The sequence below is a fragment of the Lissotriton helveticus genome, chromosome 6, assembly GCF_964261635.1.
Source record: "Lissotriton helveticus chromosome 6, aLisHel1.1, whole genome shotgun sequence".
NCBI classification, from domain to species: domain Eukaryota; kingdom Metazoa; phylum Chordata; class Amphibia; order Caudata; family Salamandridae; genus Lissotriton; species Lissotriton helveticus.
In genome coordinates this window covers 1,406,077,151-1,406,096,337 of record NC_136067.1, presented here as the reverse complement: position 1 = coordinate 1,406,096,337, position 19,187 = coordinate 1,406,077,151, and the positions used below count along the sequence as shown (strand labels likewise).

Sequence of the window (19,187 nt, the reverse complement as noted above, 5' to 3'; positions counted from 1 at the left end):
AATGATCTTGCAATAGTAGCAGATGTACGAAAGGGGTTACGTGCCGAGTTGCTAGATAGAAGAAGAAAAAAGTGAGAAGGAATCAGGATGATAGGAAGGGGGTGCAGTGGATCGCATGGCGCAAAGGAGCGCATTGCAAATGAAGTACAATAAAATTCAACAATACAAAACCGTATCACAACAGTAACAACAGATTTGCATTTGAGTTGTATGACGGGAAGGTAATCTGTAGTCGGTGTGCAAAAAGGAGGTAGTGAATTGAGTGTTAGGAAGGATGATGTAGATGTGAGGGGACTAGTTCCTCAGCTCGGGTTTGAACAAATGAACCTTATAGTAACTCCTTCAAGATAGTATATCAAGATTAAGCCTGATGGTATTAGGGATCTGATTAGATACCTTGGGACGCAAGCAAGAGAAGGATCATTCAAAGTTTAGCTTTTCTTTTCAGACTCTTCAATAGGATGGGGATTTTGCTACACGCCAACCTTTCCTTTTTATTAAAGTTTAGCTTATCAGTGGGGTGTGGTGAGCCTTATGTGCTGTGCAGACTATTTCGAAGGTGAAAGAGGTGCTTCGGGATGGGGGTAATAGGATATGATTATTTAGACCTGGAATCCAAGTGCAAAAGGATGGCCCTCGGGGCTAGACATTGGTTCTGGGTAGGCCAGCAAGGACAGCATTTCCTGTATCAAGTTGGAAGAGCATCAAGGCTTGGACTGCTGTCCTGAAGTCCACCAGTGGCATAGTGGATTTTATCTTCCTTGGAGTGTACAGTTGTTAGGAAGCAGTTTATGTCAGTCCATTGGCATAAACATTTAGATTGGGGCTTGAACTGATAGTCAGTCCTAGAGATGTGGGATAGGTTGTCTAAGATGGTGTGGTGGCAAGTAGAGCAAGGTTATTGAGCCGTTTTTAAACTAGTTCGGAGGAGTCCAAGTTACAAAAATAATTCAGTCTTACAAGGATTTTGTTTTAAAGAATATAGCCATTCGATTAGAATTAGCTTTTCTAGGAAGATTTCATGTTTGTTACATTTTATAGGTTGGAGACCTTGAGGTAGCAATCTTGATCGATCGCCATCTGGCCCCACCCCCACCCCCCTTATCCACCTAGTCTTCTTAAAGAACTTTGTGATGGAGATTTTATAGAAAAGGTCTTCTAGTCTACAGAGATGAATCCCAACTGACCAGTAGGATCATATCACTTCAGGTTGATAAGCCAAATAGTAAGGCAAGAGATTGAAAAAGCAAAATCAACCACATTTTAGTAGCATATCAATATTTGCAGATATTCTCACAGTAACACATTAACCCTTTAAGTGCTGCCGTCGGCCAACGGTCGTCACGGGCACTACCTCCCCAGTGCTGCGTGCGACCGTTGGACGTCCAGTTCAGCACTGGATAATGGACAGCGCAGCACTGGGGAGGTATGTGTACGAAGCTCCTAAGGTGTTAAAGATACCTGGATCTTCTTGATGTATTGGCGTTGTATTAATCACCATGTTCTGTAACATCAGTTTTAGTAGCAACACCTGAGACATAATCACAAATGTATTTGGTACCATCTATGTATGTACATATGTATGTATGTATGAATTATTTCCAACGATTGAACCAAAAAAAGACTAGGGAGCGCTGTGCAAGTTCCAAGTAAAGCAAAAAGTCAATGAGCGATAGGAAAGGAAGCTGGTCTGTGGATTGTTATTGCATTGGGATGTAGTCTTCTTTGGGGAGATGCATCTTCAACTCTTTCCTAACTTGGAGGAGCATTGGGGCTGTCTTAATGAATATGATGATGTTGTTCCAGATCCTGGGTGCATTGACGAAAAATACCTACTGCCTTGTTTTTTCCTTTGTACATTTCTTAATCTGCAAGCTGCTGGTGTCCTGGCTGCAAGTGAGATGAGAACTACCAGAGATGATGAGCTTTTCTAGTCAGAGATAAGCAGTGGTGCTGGTTGCAATGGTTCTGTAAATGATACAGCTGGCTTTAAAGATGGTGCTGGCAGGCAAGGGGATGCTATGGAGTTCCATCAGGATGGGGGTGAAGTGATCATATTTTTCAGGCACTGGATCACACATGCTGCGGAGTGTAGGATGCCTTTACAGAGTGCCAGTGTGGAGTCTGTGAGGCCATAGAGCAGAGCGTAACCACCATCCAGATATGAGAGAATTAGGTCATTGAACAGCTCTTCTGAAGCTGCTTTCTAGAAGAAATAATTTCATTTTATTTAGAAGCGAGAGCTGGCTAAAGGACTTCTTTATATATTTCACATGTTCCTTGAAGATGAGGTTGGTGTCCAGGGGTGAATCTAATTGACTTGGCATTTGCAGTCATGAATGTTCATAACATTAAACCAGATTTGTACTGTTTTTTGTTTGCTGTTTTTGTCAAATAAGAATTCTGTCTTGGCTCGGTTACGCTTCAAGAAGGCGCTAGGAATTCAGGTCTGGGGCATTGGATGTCTGAAGCAGAGAATATTTTCATGCAGAGTGTATATCATAAGCATATTTGTTAGTCTTGAAGTGGCTATCAGTGAGTAGAGCACCAAGTGGCTTAATGCAGAAGTTGGCGATAACAGAGCACATTGGACACTATAAAACCCTGGGGGAACCAGCAGGAGATGGAGTTATTTTGGGGACTGGAGGTGCCCATGTGAACACAGTGATGTTGGTTGGAAAGGTTGGAGGAGAACCAGTAAAGGACATTGCTGGTGAATCCCACCAGAGACTCCCGGGTGTGTATGAGAGAGAGAGCAATATTAGGGGGCATGAGTTATTTTTATCTGTTGTCAGGGGACACAGTCTACAAGGGGAACAGTCTCATGTAGCAGCATGATCTGAAGAGAAACTGCATGCTTTGAAGAGCAACTGGTAGTCGTAGCCTTAATGTGATTCTCAAGTTGAAAATAGACTTGCTGATGAATAAGTAGGTGATTAATGGGCCAGTGTGGCAAGGTCCTCAGGATCTAGCGTAGATTTCTTTAGGAGTAGAAGGATCTGGCCATGAGAGCTTCTGTGAAGATGCGTTGTGGGAGGGAGGTATTGATTATGGTGGATACGAGTGAGAGAGCAACCCCAGAGAGAGCTCTGATGAATGACAAATCTAAGCCCTCATCTTCATTAGAAGTGGCTTTATGGAAGTTGAGTATGTCGGCAAGATCTGCAAGAGATGGAGCTTTGAAAGCTGACCACTACAGGATTCGGCAGCAAGATGTGGGTGCAAGACTAAGCTGGTGTGATGTTGTTGATGTGCTGTTGGATCTTCTAAAAACTTTTCACTGTTTCACTGAAGAAGAGGATGATGGCATTGCACTTTTCTGTGGACTAAGGCATAGGTGGTTCTGCAAGGGGCTTATGCAATACTGGTCTTGAAAAGTATTCTACTTCTCTGGGTGGCAATATTGATGGTGTCCGTAAAGTACTTTGCTTTGGCTGATGTGAAAAGCGGTCTGTGTGGACGGACTTCAGCATCTAGAGGTCATTGGGAGTTCTGTTTTTTTTTCATTTTCTTTCCTATCTCCAAAAAGAATGCTTATTGTCAGCAAGGTCTTTAGAGTAGCAGGGTGCCTAATGATTTGACTTGCACTTGAGTGCTTTAATTAGCTCAAATAGTTTTCCAGCCATATTCAGCTTCACTTCTTTTCAAACTTTATTCCAACTGTATTTAATGTAGTCCTCCCAATGCCAGAAGATATTGATCCCCATTAGTCACACTGGGCCCACAGTGGATTTAACACGTAGAGGGTCTCTTTATAGATGCAAAAAACCTCTGTATTTGCTTCTTTAAAACTAATCACACTCCTTAAGTAGTCGCGGTACACTTTCAATACTTGGTATGCAATCTCTACAGGGGCAGAGGAGCCACATGTAGTCAGTGTAGTAAGAGTATTTGTCTCCTAAACCCTGTTATGGAGTTGAAGCCATCAATGTAATGCATATCCCTATTTCCCTGTGTGAAGGGCTTGATGCTCACTGAGAAATGAAGAAGGAAAGAGAAATATTTTCTGAAACCTAAATGTTACAATTATTCTTAAAACTCCTTACAAAATCTGGCAAAATCTAGGGTGAATTGAAGAATTTGCAAAGATGCCAAGAGGTCTTCCCAATTGACTCAGACAAAGGTTTTTTCTAACTGACAATATTAAGAAGGGAAGATTCTTAGTGTTAATGAAATACTTAATAGAAAATACCACCTGAGTTTGATACAATTTCCCATGAGAGATTGCTCATCAGGCTGGCATTCACAGGATCCCTTTACATTGGATTGAGTCTCAATTTGGATCTAGATACCTGAGCTTTTAATCCACCTCCTTTTTACTCAGAGTTTAAAGTCTTGTCTCAGGGACGCTTTGGCCATTCTGAAGGAGCTGGGACATATAACAAAGCTCCTGTCCTTTTAGACCTCTCTGTAGTCTCTGCAGCTGCACCAAGGACTGGACTATACATTTCTTCCCTTAAGAAGGGCTTAAAATCCTGCCAGCAAAAAACAATATCTGCTGTCCCCATATTGGAACTCTAATAACCTTTTATAGTCTTTCCCTAGTGTATTCCCAAATGTTTCAGTTGACAATTTTAAATTCAGGGCCCATCTGAGCTCAATTTATATTTCATGACTCATTTCAATTAACCCCTTCAGCGCTAATGACAAGGGTAACTCGTCATGGACTTTCCATTGATTTCAATGGAAAGTCAATGGAACCCCTCGCACACCCCTTAGCAGCCAAGTGGTTAATAACACCACTGAGTGATCTGAAAAATTCTAAACAAACGTTCTCATGTTGTAGTCCTTATATAATTTCAGCTCTCATGATTTTCTATTTCAAAGAGAAGTGGAACACAGATTGATACACTGTTTAATCCTTCCAGCCATTGATATAAAATAAAACTATTAAATAAAATATGTTAAGTATTGAAATATATAAAACTGTTAAATAAATAAAAATACACTGAAAGAGCAAAGTTATACATAATTGATGTTTCTAGTCTGCACCACTGCACTGTCAATAAATTAATCCTGCTTCTTAGGGCCTTTGGTATCATTATTTGGATGTAATGCAACAAAGGTGACTGCAAGGAAATTGTGACTAACTTCAGCTCAAGAGCCGTTAAGGCTATTGCAGGATCGATACTGGGACCCAAGAGGTTATCTGGAATAAACAACATCGGCCCAACCCAACTTCAGCGATTAGACACCTGCATAAACTCTCTGTTGCATGTCAGAAGAGATTAATCATTGAATTTCCATGCCTCAAGAGTTATTATACCCCCCTAAAATAAGCCATCCCACAAGACACAATCTATTGATGCCATAGGCCTCTTACATCATCTCATTTCTTCCAAGCACAGGTGAAGCGCCTGCAGGAAAATTAAGTAGCTTTAATCTCACCTCATAACTGCAAAGGACTCAATATTTGCCTTGGCTGTACCATACAATTAACATTCCAAGAAAACCTTAAGCATGTTTCCATGTATCTCTTCTGAAATGAAACCAAGCTCCACACACTACTGCAGCTGTACTGATCCCTCCAGATATACAACCTGGGTGCTCCTGTCACAATGCTCTTTCACAAAACTCCTCAGTCTATGATAGTGGATTTTTGGGACTTTATTCTTCTTCCCCCTGCTTCACTAATTGATCTGCAACAAGAAGACTCCTTGCTATGTTGTGCAGTTCACAATATTAGTGGGACACCCCACCATCACAGTCACCTACATATTATGTTGCAACTCTATTGCCACTAGAATGCCCTTTTTCACATGAACATCCATTATTTTACAAAGTCTCTGCCTGACATACAGGCCGGCAAATATTAACTGAGATCACCTCTAACACCTTCAGCTTTATCAGCACCTGGAGAAAGCTACTGCATGCATATCTTTAAACATATCTATACATTTTAGAATCTCCTAAGGTCACCAAGATATCACTAAATGTAAGATTTGTAGGGCATTTTTGGTTTGTCAAACAACAAAATGAAAGACAAAAACACTGTGTAGAGCAGTTTGTCCAGACCACCAGAAACTTTCCCGGATGAGAATCATCTGTTTTAAACTGCAAAGGGAAGTGATGTACTATTTGTCCCAATTCCACCCCATTACCTCACTATAGGAAAAGTATCATGCAAAAATAAAACATGACGTCCCTTCGACTTCACTCCTCATTACTCTTCAATACACCAAACAGCTAAAGATTCTTAGCCCACATTCTATTCGGAAAGTCCAATGTTCGCATAAATAATGTAGACGCCACTTCAGTGTTGGTTTCCACTTTAAGATCTTGCTGGATACTTGCTTATTTAACCATCATAAGGCTTTCTCCTAAGCTCGATAATACCCGGGGACCTGTTTACTTGATGTTCTGAATGGCTTCTGTTGTGCTTTCTTTTTCTATATATCAGACCTCCCACAAAAGCATTTGTGTCAAAGCATCTTATCATGAATTGTGGCATTTGCACATTTCACCATAATCCAGCCTTTTGTCCTTGAGGTGGAGATGTTAACAACAGCCTTGGACTTCCTCCAGTTTACATTCTTATCCTCCGAGCTTTAGCGAGGGTAATCTCACGGAGGAAGCCATCAGACAAATGCACTTGCTTCTAAATGTCTACGGCTAGACATTCAAGATCTATCTCCATGATTCTCCTTAAATAGAGCCTTGGGCCCATTCCTTAGATTCTCCAGCAGATTAACACTTCTCTCCCTGCCTGGAGCTTGCTTTATCATCATATTTTAGATGTACTTTCCTATTTGAGGCACTCATTTGGGATTAAGTAGATAGATTTCTTCACTAATGTATGTTTGGACCACCCTGTTCTTCCAATTGTGGCCCATAGGCTATCACTGCTCTTCATCTTCAACAGCATCCACAACAAGGCTCAAACACTAGAGTCTCTATTTTTGTAGCTGCACTGAGCCACACAAATCTGTCTGATAATAAAGGGTCCTTGGACAATCTTTGCACACTGTGGTCTGTGGAGTCAGAAATAACCATGCTTCTCTTTTTTAACTAAGAGGGGAACACTTACGTTCAGAGCTCCGCTCTTCTGTGGCAGTGATGATTGTTCCTGCTGTTCCACCAAGTTTAGCTCACTCAAACCTTTGGGGGCAATTATTTAGCAGCGTTGGGAAAACCTTGTTGCTGAAAATAGCACTGTTAATTCCTGACTTCTCTCTGTAGAGGCAGTTTTCTGTCAATTTGCCAGCTACCATGCCTTATGGGGGACCTTTAAAAGGCGATCGGATATATGCCTTTTTGAAGTGACACAAAAATAAGGTGGGAGCTGATATGTATAGCTGTTGCACTCTGGAGTCCTTTTACCTCCAGTTTCCAAGCTGTAAGTTCTGGTCCCAGAGGCCATATTACTCTTAAAATGCTCATTGCAGAGAACTTGCTCAGCCACCTGAGCAGCATCTCTGCTTTAATGACCACCACTGGAGCTAGTCCTGTGCAGCATGGGCGCTAGAACATAGGTGTGGTAAAGGAAGAGAGTTACCCCTGTTCCAGCACCCTTCCTTAAACACCTTGGCTGCTAGAGGTTTTCCCCCCCGGTGCTGACAAGTCAGATTTACCATTGTTCATGACAAGGTCAGCTCGTCATAAGCACACGACCAGTGTACTGCATGACGAGCTGAGCTCGTCATGAGCAGCGAAGGGGTTAAAGAGACAGTTTTAATGTTATGCCTTTCATTTTGAACCATTATGTAGAAGAACCTCTCCAAAGTGCTTAAACGAGTTAGAATGTGTGTCACAAATTTCTCTGATTTATTTGCTACACAACTTCATTTCTCCTCCACATGGCTACCTAGCAGCGAAGGTAGCCATGGGGAGGAGAAATTAAGTTGTGTAGCAGAGCTGGGAGTACCTATTTACCGGGCGAGGGGAAATTTAGATTTTTCACAGCCTGCTGGGCAGAAAATCTGGATTTTATTAAAGACACGGAGGCTAATATTATGCAAATCTCCTTTATTACCACAGCTCAGTAGCAACAATAGAAGAATGTAGAACATCAATGAACATTCTGAGTAAGAATAAAGTCCCTTAGAAACCATCTCCCATCCTTCTTTGTTGCTGCTGCTCAGAAAGATAAGTATCTCTCAGACATCCCCAGATTTATTTTCATCATTTGATGCCTATATGTGGGTAATATGTTGCTTCTTGGGTGGCAGCTGTGTTTTACTGTGGGAATCCTTCCCCCTTTCAGACCCCCCTTTTAAACGATGTTGAATAATGTTAGTTTTTTAAAAACTATTGCCTTTTTCTTAGAATGTCAGAACCTATTTCTAACATGGAAGGTCAATTGGAAAAAATGGTTAACAAGGCCTTTGAGAAGATCCTTGTCTCCATTGATGAAAACATCAATGAAAGGTTTGAAGCCTTGACATCCCCACGCCCATCCACTAGCGGAAATCAATCAAGAGCTAATAAGGCTCCCAAAAAACGGGCAACTGGAGGAACAGAACATAAGGGTTAAAAAAAAAAACAAGATTACCTCCGCCCCTTCACGCCCTCGGGGTGGTGACAACAACGGTGCCTCGGGCACCCCATTCGGGCAAGCTGAAGGCCCAGAGCCCCCTACTAATATTGATTCCGAAGAAAATTCAGATCAAGAAATAGACCTATCTTACTCGTCTGAATTTAACACCGATGAGGATGAGGCACAAAACAGGGGAACAGGGAGCTCTGATGGGACATCTAAGGTCCTTGATAAAAACTTAGCCCTACTAGACCCCTTTGGAGACCCTATGTTCGACCCACTCCTAATTAAACACCCTCTGTCCCCCAAATGGGCTCCCTCCCAACACGTAGGAGAGTACCTCTCATTCTGGCTACGAAAGGAGATCCCACAAGAGGTCAGGACAAGACTTAGATCTGAATGTCCCAGACCTTCCCTGCCTAACAAAATAACAACTACACCGGAGCTTGATCCTAAGGTGCTAGCGTTTATCTCAAAGACTGCTCGAGATCCTAGAAAGGGACTAGACAAAGGGCTTAGGTCCTGCCAAGACCGCCTACTTGACTCGATTGGGCCAATAACAAAAATATTTGAGATGGCAGAAACAGCATATTTAGAGGACCGACAGGTCGACCCTAAAGAATTGAGAGAGTGGGTCCAGAGGGCTATATGTCTAATTGGTAATGCCAATACTGCTCTATCTATTGAAAGAAGGAAAGGGATCTTATTCAAGATCGACCCCAAACTAATAGAGTTAGCGAAAAACGACGGGGGCCAAAATACGCAAGGCTTCCTCTTTGGAGAGGAATTCATTAAAGACATGACAAGATATGTCGGAGCGTTTAGCTCAATACAAAAGTCGCAAAAAGATATAAAAAGAGTTTTCCAAGATCGTGTTTTTACACGGGCCGGGAGAATGCGGGGTCGTTTTCCCGGCCGAGGAAATTCCAATTCAAGACCCTTCTTGTCTCGTGGAGGAAGCAGGTTTAACACCAACAACTCCGGCAACTTTGGACAATTCTATCCTCAAAGACAAGGATCCCGTGGCAGAAACTTCAGAGGAGAGAGAAGACAACGTTCCTTCTCTACAGGTAAGAACCTTATCAGCCCCTTCAGATACCCCTCCAAAGGTGGGAGGGAGACTACTCCAGTTTGCTAGGAACTGGAACCTAGTGACCAAAGACCCCTGGGTACTCAATACCGTAAAGGGTTACAAAATAGATTTTATAGACACCCCCTTCCAGACAAGGACACCAAGAGAGGTCACCTTCTCTGGCAAGGACAAGATATTAGTTTCTCAAGAAGTCCAGGAACTCTTGAAAAAAGGTGCAATAATAGAGAGTTTTTCTGTGGGTTTCCTGAGCAACATTTTCCTGGTGGAAAAGAAAAACAAAGAACAAAGACCTGTAATAAATTTGAAAGAGCTAAACCAATGGGTGGTTTATCAACATTTCAAAATGGAGGGAATTCACCTCCTAAGAGATGTTCTAAGAAAAGGAGACTGGTTAACAAGACTCGCTCTAAAGGACGCATACCTGACAATTCCTATCTGGAAACCCCATCAAAGGTTTCTCCAATTTACTTGGGAAGGCCATCAGTATCAGTTTTGCAGCCTCCCTTTCGGCCTTTCTTCCTCCCCCTGGTGCTTCACCAAGGTACTTCGACCCGTCGCGACTTGGTTAAGACAAAGGGGAGTGAGAATGATTATTTATCTAAACGATATCCTCTTAATGGCCCAGTCAAAAAAGACTGTCTCACTCCATACGGATCTTGCAATACGCCTCTTACAACACCTGGGTTTTGTTATAAATCTAAAAAAGTCATGTACAATTCCTTCTCAGCAAACCCGATTCCTAGGCTTTTTGGTAGACACTGTGAAAACAGAACTCCGTCTTCCCAACGACAAAGTGAGGAAAGTGAGGAAAGAACTGAGGAAAACACTTCTTATGAAAGTCTTTCCCCTCAGATACCTGGCGAAAATCCTGGGCCTTCTTTCCTCCACAATTCAAGCAATATTTCCAGGACCCCTACATTATCGGGAATTACAAAGACTCAAATCAAGACACTTGAGATCCAACGGATCGTATTCCCAACTAATTTCCCTAGACCAAGAATCCAAAACAGAACTGCTTTGGTGGCTCACGAATCTAGAGGCATGAAATGGAAGAGCCATTTTCAGAGATCTACCAGATTTAATAATAGAATCAGATGCGAGTTTAGAAGGCTGGGGTGCCAGATGTGGAAACTCGTCAACAGGGGGCCGTTGGACCCAACAAGAAAAAGAATTGCATATCAACTGCTTAGAGTTACTAGCAGGCTCATTTGCGGTTCGTTGTTTCACTCAAGATTCAATGAAATGTTGTGTAACTCTACGAATGGACAATGTGTCAGCAGTTCGCTATGTCAGCAAGCTGGGCGGTCCCCATTCCAAAGATTTGACAGACTTAGCGAAGGGCCTATGGTACTACTGTTTGAACAAAGGTATTTCAGTTGTTGCGGAACATATTCCCGGACTGAAGAACGAAGTTGTAGATTGGTACTCCAGGAATTTCAGGGACTGCAGAAATTGGAGACTGAACAGAGATGTATTCCTATTCATCCAATCGACCTGGGGCCCATTCACAACAGATCTATTTGCAGACCGTATAAACACCCATCTGAAAGACTTTTTCAGCTGGAGACCAGACCCTCAGGCCACGAAAGTAGATGCCTTCTTACAAGACTGGACAAACCTAGCACCTTATGCTTTTCCTCCCTTTTCAATGCTCCCTCGGCTTCTCCTCCATGCCCGACGTTACAATCAGAGCATGGTCGTGATAACCCCTCTTTGGAGATCCCAAGCGTGGTTTCCAATTATTTTGGAAATGAGCATAGATTTTCCAATTTTAATTCATTCTTTCAAGGAAATCCTTCTAGATCCAGAGGGTCATACACACCCCCTTGTAGAGCAGGGCCTTCTAACACTGACGGCATGGAAGATTTCAGGAGACAATGGAGAGTCCCTGGACTTTCGTCAAATGCTTTCAGACTCATTTCTGAGTCATGGGCGCCTGGAACAAGAAAAGCATATAGACTGGCATGGAACAAATGGGTTCGCTGGTGCATTCAACGGTGTTACGATCCCGTTTCAACTGATCTAGTCAATGTTATCAATTATCTTTCAGATCTCTTTACTTCAGGTCTGTCTTACAGAACTGTTAATGTTTATAGATCAGCAATCTCAGCCGGTCATTCCTTAATTAACGGATTATCAGTTGGACAAAATCTTCTAACCAAAAAGATAATGAGAAGCGTGAGGGTTTTAAACCCTCCTGGCCCAAAATACACCACACTGTGGGACGTTAACCTTGTACTTAGGACTTTATCTTCATGGGGAGATAATACTTCTCTTTCACTCAAACGCATCTCATTTAAAATTACTGTTTTATTATGTCTGGTATCTTTTCGAAGACCTTCAGACATTAAGGCTTTAGACATTTCAAGTAGGGCTTTTCAGCCTGAAGGAGTTTGCTTTTACCTAAAGAAAAGAACGAAGACTCTGTCCTCTACTATTTTCTATCCCTTTCTCTCTACGAATGATAGACTCTGTGTGGTTAAATGTTTAAAAGAGTATGAAAAAAGAACGAAACATTTAAGAATGAATGAATCACAACTCTTAATTTCTTATAGATCTCCTCATAAAGGGGTCTCTTCCCCAACCCTTGCTCGATGGGTTAAAAATGTCATGCATGAAAGTGGTATTGATATATCCATCTTTGGTGCTCATTCATTAAGAGGTGCCTCAGCCTCAAAAGCTTTTTGTTTAGGAGGAGGATTACAAGACATCCTTAGAGCTGCAGATTGGTCAAATGATAGTATGTTTAGAGCATGTTATTTCAAACCAATACCTAATGTGATTAATAATGTTCTTAATGCACTTTAAACTTGCATAATATGGCCTCCGTGTCGTGCCATAAAATTTAGATTTTTCACAGCCTGCTGGGCAGAAAATCTGGATTTTATTAAAGACACGGAGGCTAATATTATTCCACCTCTTTCTTTATACCCTCCCATTTAGAATAAATTTATGATGTTTACTTTTTTCTTTCAGAATAACCTCATTCTGGATTTTAACTATGGAATTTGGATCTTCAAGTTTTTGGATCCTCAAGTTTATCTCACGTTGATCTTTCTTCGCAGTTTTTGAACAAAGAAGGATGGGAGATGGTTTCTAAGGGACTTTATTCTTACTCAGAATGTTCATTGATGTTCTACATTCTTCTATGTTGCTACTGAGCTGTGGTAATAAAGGAGATTTGCATAATATTAGCCTCTGTGTCTTTAATAAAATCCAGATTTTCTGCCCAGCAGGCTGTGAAAAATCTAAATTTCCCCTCGCCCGGTAAATAGGTACTCCCAGCTCTGCTACACAACTTCATTTCTCCTCCCCATGGCTACCTTCGCTGCTCATGGCTGGCCTATCAAATGTTTGCATTTGAACAGCATGTGTGCACTACAAAGCCCTAATAAATAAGTAGTATGAGCCAGCTTCAAGTTTCAATTGAAAAAGCACAATACACAGTATTCAGATGAAAGAATAAAACTCAAGTTTTACCTTTCTTCTTCTTCCCTTTCCCTCCTTTCCTGCTCGTCCCGCTCTCTTTGCTCTCGAGCAAGGCGCCTCTTCTCTGTAAGAATTCTTGTTGCTTCTTCTGGGTTGTTGGTTCCAGCAGACATCTTATTAGAAGTGGGGGAAGGCAGCAAAGCAGATGGTACTGGTGAAGGCAAAGTAGGAGCACTTTCTAAAACACCAAATTAAGGAAATGAATAAAACACACCTTGGTCAGTCATTAATAAAACTCTTGATTTTGAGGTGCTTCCTATTTAAAAACCATTGAATGTGCTTTTTCTCCCGGTTTATTCCCTTTTCACATACCCAACAAGACTCAGAATTCAGACCCATTGAATGAGTTTGTAAATAGGAAAATTACACAGTAAAAGCTACAGAGTTAATGCATTAGGTTCCCTTAAGCACTTGCAGACCATTGCATAAGGAAGGATAATGAGAGTATATGAAGCAGCATTAATGCAACCAGTGTATGAAAAATGACTAGTAAAGCAAACAAATTTGCCATTTTAATAGGGAGGGGGAGGAGACGGAGTTGTGTAGTTGATTGATTTAATAAGAGTAAGCAGATATGCTACAGAAAGACAGAGCTAGCAAACGTATGGGTGTATAGAAGGAATAGACAATACTTTCATACTGGATAACACAGAAGATATAGTGACAGTTAAGTCGGGCATAATTGTATAACGCTATGATTGACTAAGGCTATTGTTATCTAGTATACGCTGTATTTATGAAATTTGTGCAAGGCTCAATTGTACAATCAGTATTTTAAGAGAATATATAAAAATAATGTATAGGGAAGATGGGATTTGAACCCATTTATTGAACAGAATGCATTAGCAGAGTTAAACTGTAAACTCAAAGAAGAATCTAATGAAAAGGAGCCAACAGATTGAGTTTGAGTTGTACAAGGCATTTACAGCAAAATATTGCTTAAAACAGTGCTTCCCAAACTTTTAGGAAGCACAACCCACTTTTTAGAACCACAAACTTTCGCAACCCACCTAACTAACTTTAATGGACATGAGGTGGACAATTTCTGAACCGTATGGCAGCGCACTGTCATTTACAGACAACATTTTCCACTGAAAAGGCCACTAAAGTGGCACAGGCATACAATTTTACTGATAAAACTATATTTCACACAAATGATAATGTGTGGAAATCAGGTTTCCGTGAATATTTATCAATTGCGTATCACGGAGAAAAGTGTTTTTGTTTTGATCTTTTTTTTTTTTTAAATCCATCACACTTCAAAATTACCAGAAATGTGCTTTTTCTAAGTGCTGAATGTGTACAGTTCTTTTTACTGTCTATTTATGAATGGATGATGTAACTTTTGAGGTACACAAATGCCTGGGGGCGTCTTGGCGCAATACGGAGAAGAGAGGAGCGGACGGTGTTGTGAATAGTGTTGTAAAATGTCACTGATTAAAAAGCCAGGTTTTGAGTTGCTTTCTAAAGACAGGGAGTGAAGATGCTGTTTCAGTTGAGGTGGCAAATGGTTCCAACGAAGAGTCGTGGCTCTGAAAAAGCTTCTTACCCCCCCATGTGGCAAGTTTGAAGGGAGCAACCTTTATGAGTTTAGCTGTACTGGAATGCAAAGTTCTTCCTGATATATACTACTCAAAGTTTTTCTTAAAATAGGCTGGGACTTTCCCGTAAAGTGTTTTATAGGCTTTGCAGTGTGCCTTAAAGGTGATACAATCGCTAACCGATGCAATTGTCTAATGGCTGACCTAGCCGATTGCGATTTAGGAATTTTTTGTAATGGATCGTGCAGCCGCATTTTGAATGGTCTGCAGTTTCTTAAGTGGACCTTTTGGGATTCCAACATGAAGATCATTCCAGTAATCCAGTCACGATAGAAGTAAGGCAATGGTCACTGCTTTCAGAAGATTTTCGGGAAGAACATTTGCACATTTTTTGATAATTCTAATCCAGTGGAAGGAGGAGGAAGTGATCTTGTAGGCTTGGTCTTTGTATTTTAGCTCCCTGTCCATCAGAATCCCCAAATTCTTTGCTTTGGAAATTAGCATTGGTGCCATGCCTAAATCCGATGGCCACCAGTTCAAGGACCAGATGGACGGAGTATTGACAAACTGGTTGACCTCGGTTTATGTAGAGTTAAGCTTCAAGCAATTCCTATCCATCCATTCACTGACTGCACAAATGCATTAATTAACAGTGCTACCAGTCATTTTCACTTTTCGCAAGTCAAACTATTATTTGTGTTTCATCAGCGTATGACGCCAGAGACAAGCCAAAGGATTTAATCAAGGAGGCAAGCAGTGTAACATACAGATTAAACAGGGTGGGGGGTAGGGAGGAGCCCTGAGAGACCCCGCAAGAAGAGAAGTATGGATCTGAGTTAAATTCTCTGAGTGATACCACTTCTCCAGAGAGAAAAGCTTTTAGTAGGGCTAGCGCTGTCTCTCCAATACCCCAAATCCTGCATATGGTCTGCCAGTATCTCGTGGTTACCCTATCAAAAGCCGCTGAGAGGTCCAGTTGGATAAGGATCGCATTGCCCCCTGTGTCTAGGGATGCTCCGATTTCCTCCATGGCTGTAATCAGAGCAGTTTCGGTACTATGATTTTCTCTGAATCCAAACTGCATATCATCCAGAAGATGATTATTCTCAATAAAGGAGTAGGGTTGGAGATTCATAATTTTTTCTGCTAATTTAGCCGAGTAAGGCTATGGGTCGAAGTTGTTTGGATCCAGAATGTTGAGATTATGCTTCTTTATGAGAGGAGGCACTGAGGCTGCTTTCCAGGAGATGGGGAAAGTCCCTGTGTTAAACATGTTGGAGAAAATAACAAATAGATGGCTTTCTATAATTTCTGGGACCAGGTGAGCAATCTTCGGGGTGCATGGGTCGTGGGGAGATCCTGATTTAATCTACGAAATAAGTTCAGCAATCTGCGCCACTGAAAGGGTCATAAAGTGTCCAAAGCTAACTAACTTAGTGCTTAATTTTGTAGATGTATTTGAAGAGCAGCGACTGGTGAAATTTTTATTGATATTCAAAACTTTTTCCTGGAAGAAACAGGCTAGGGAATCGGAGGAAACTTGATTATTGACTGCTATATTGGTTACCATGGGGGAAGTCCATTTTTTTATAGTTTGGAAAAGTGTTTTGGTTACGTCGGTAGCTGTTTTTATTTATACTGTATAATATTTAGATTTGGCAGCAAAAATCTATTTTTTATAGCTGCCTAGGCAGATTTTATACCTTTCCCTCTCCTCTCTCTTATATTCTGAACGCCATTTGTGTTCTTGTCTATGGCATTCCCGTTTGATGATTCTAAGAGATTCATCGAACCAGTGTTTATTTTGTTCGTACCCATAATAGGAACAATATCATTAAGGGCCGAGCAGATCCAATTATAGTAGTCCTCTACCATCTGATCTAGATTATTATTAATAGAAAATGATTGTGATAGTCGTTAGTCCAAGTCGGTAGCTTTGGTTTTATGCCACGCACGGTTAGCCCGGTACAGCTGACGTGCCATAGGAAGAGAGCTACCTTGCGATTTTAAGTTCAACATCACTCCATAGTGATCTGTCCAGGTTAATAAGATTATCCAATTTGGAATTGAACTGTCACACTCCGTAGTAAAAGTTTGAACTATGTAGTAAAACGGTAGATGGGTTAATTAATTTCATTGGTGCCAATGGGTAAACCCTCCTGAGTATGAGGATGAAATAACTAAGAACAATCGGTATCCCCCAGTTGGGGAAGCATCTTCCAATCACACAAATGCAAGATGTTCAATAAATTCACATGAACTATTTGTTAAATGCAAATGTAAATGCCAGCGTTTATAAAGGACACAGCTACCTCCAACAGAGGTGTCCCGGCGCTTGGGGCCATCGGGAAGATTAAGCAAGCTATTGCCCAGAGTCACATGGTGCTGGGCTAACCTGCTGCCGGAGCCGGGGATCGAACCGTGAACTCTGTGGTCCGAAGTCAGGCACCCTGGCCACAGCGCCACATCTCTTCCACCGTTAGATCTTTTATGAAAGAGTTCTTTATTTATATATTCTTTCCCATTGTTCTATTCTTTGATTCATTGGATTTTACTTTCCTCAGTAACATCGTTCAATACATGAATTTGTGCACAATGCATTTCAGGCATTACCCTTTGTCAGGGGATTTATTGAGGTTCGAGTGCTGAGAAGACGCCGAATAGTTACTCTCCATCGAAACGAGGGGAGATTGGACCGTGCTCACCCACGGGGGCCGGATTCCGTTTTTATTCCTCTCGGCTGGTATGAGAGGTGTAGCTGTTTGAAGGCCCAGTGTCCTTCGCAGTGGCATTGAAAAATTGGTTTGCCCTGAGGAAATTGCCTGATAAATACCAAGGCAATGAAACATGTCGGCTGGTAGCAAGGTGTTAATCGATAGGGAGTATCCACACCTTCCTTTTTATAAGTGTCTTGTGTACTGTTTGCAACAAAAAGGAACATTAGTAACGTTTTTTTGTCCTGGTTGCTCAGTGGTTATATGTTAAGTGTTAAATGTTGTAAGTGTTGTACATATATTTTTTGTTCACTGCACCATTCAATGTCATTTCTTTGGGTTTAGGACACGTTTCCGTTTGGGCTTGATGGCACCAATGATGATAATAGGGCCATCCTGGTGAGTACCTACCAGGGGTCCCATTGGTGGTGCGTCCGTGAGGTGCCATCTTGTCTTTCTCACCTTTTCCTGTTGTGAGTCTAGGTGAATGTGGGCTGTATGTTGGTGTAAATGTTTGTTAATCAGAGGTGGGCTATTTTACTAATGGCAGCAGACTGAGACATCCCCTACTTTCATTTTCTGTAAAAGGAGAGGTGTGTTGTAATTGAGATACAACCAGCGATGTCTACAGATCAGTAAATTAAACTGCCTTGAAAACTAGGGCAATTTGTGTTTGGCTATTCATAGAGTGGAGGGCGCCCAGTTTTCTTCTTTTCCCTCTAAACTCCTTTTCTGTTTACAGGGGATTTATTGAGGTCTTCAATAATTTCTATATTCCGGTTCCGTGGGACAGTTCAGAATAAATCAAGACCTTGACTGTTGAAAACGAAGTAATCGAATTTCCAGCGATTTCGTCCAGCGTGTAACACGCATGACGAAATTGTGGGAAATTCGATTGCATTGGAGTGCGATTTGGAGACGCTTCCCCAACTGGGGATATCGCTTGTTCTTACTGTCCAGGTTGATGCCACGGAGTGGATACATTTAATGTTAGGGTTGTTGGTGGAAATCCCATCTAGCAGGTGGCCCGCATGATGTGTGGCCCTTCCACTATTTGGGCTAAGCCAAGACCTGTTAGAGCATCTAAAAGATATTCATTTTCTGTGTCAGAACGGTTTTCCAAATAAAAATTAAAATCCCCAATGACGTGAAATCAGTATTAAAAAGGAGAACTTCCAATAACTGGTTCATTTTTCGCACAAATGTTGCTCTTGGTCCAGGAGGGTGATAGATAAGCAACCCATTGAATGATTGGGTCTTTGTGACTTCAATTTTGAATATCACTGCCTCCAGTGACTGGGTTAAAGGCTACTTGCAAATGTTTTCGATGTAATATTACCAGTCCCTCCCCCCTTTTGTTGGGTCTGTCGAGACGAAACACGTTATAACCATCAGGTGTCGCTGCCGTGATCTCAGGGGCTGATAAGTCATCTGCCCATGTTTCTGTCACGAACACTAGGTGTAAGTGCTGTTTAGAGATAAATTCATTAACCTTTTGTGTGAATTTTCTTTTATCCTTTAGCCTTTCATTTCACACACTGTGTACCCAATCAAGTCTGCCACATAATTGACTTTACTTTCTACAACCACAAGGTGAGAGGAGTTTGTATACACTAATCTCCATGTTAAAAAAATATGAGGAGCAATTTCTCAGAAGACATAGCCTGAGAGTTGACCTCGGTCTTTGAATCACGCAAATGTGACAAGATAAATACAGATTTTAAAAATGAGGGTTTGGTAATTTATCCCGGATTAAAATAAAACATACGAAAAAGAAAAAAATGAATCCTTAGTTAACTACAGCGATGTGATAGAGTCCAAGGGTAATCAGATACTGGAGGCTGATTTAGCGAAGTACTGGAGAAGTGAACCAC

At 41.4% G+C, this 19,187-nt stretch overlaps 1 protein-coding gene across 4 annotated transcripts in view; it reads right to left on the bottom strand.

The window, feature by feature from the left end:
- Nucleotides 1-19,187, bottom strand: part of MAP7 (microtubule associated protein 7) — a 1,007,524-nt gene that overhangs the window by 251,523 nt on the left and 736,814 nt on the right. For all 4 annotated transcript variants that reach the window (XM_078649192.1, XM_078649193.1, XM_078649191.1 and 1 more), the window contains exon 13: nt 13,050-13,236. In XM_078649192.1, the coding sequence (XP_078505318.1) occupies nt 13,050-13,236 (187 nt within the window). The remainder of the gene's footprint in view (nt 1-13,049; nt 13,237-19,187) is intronic.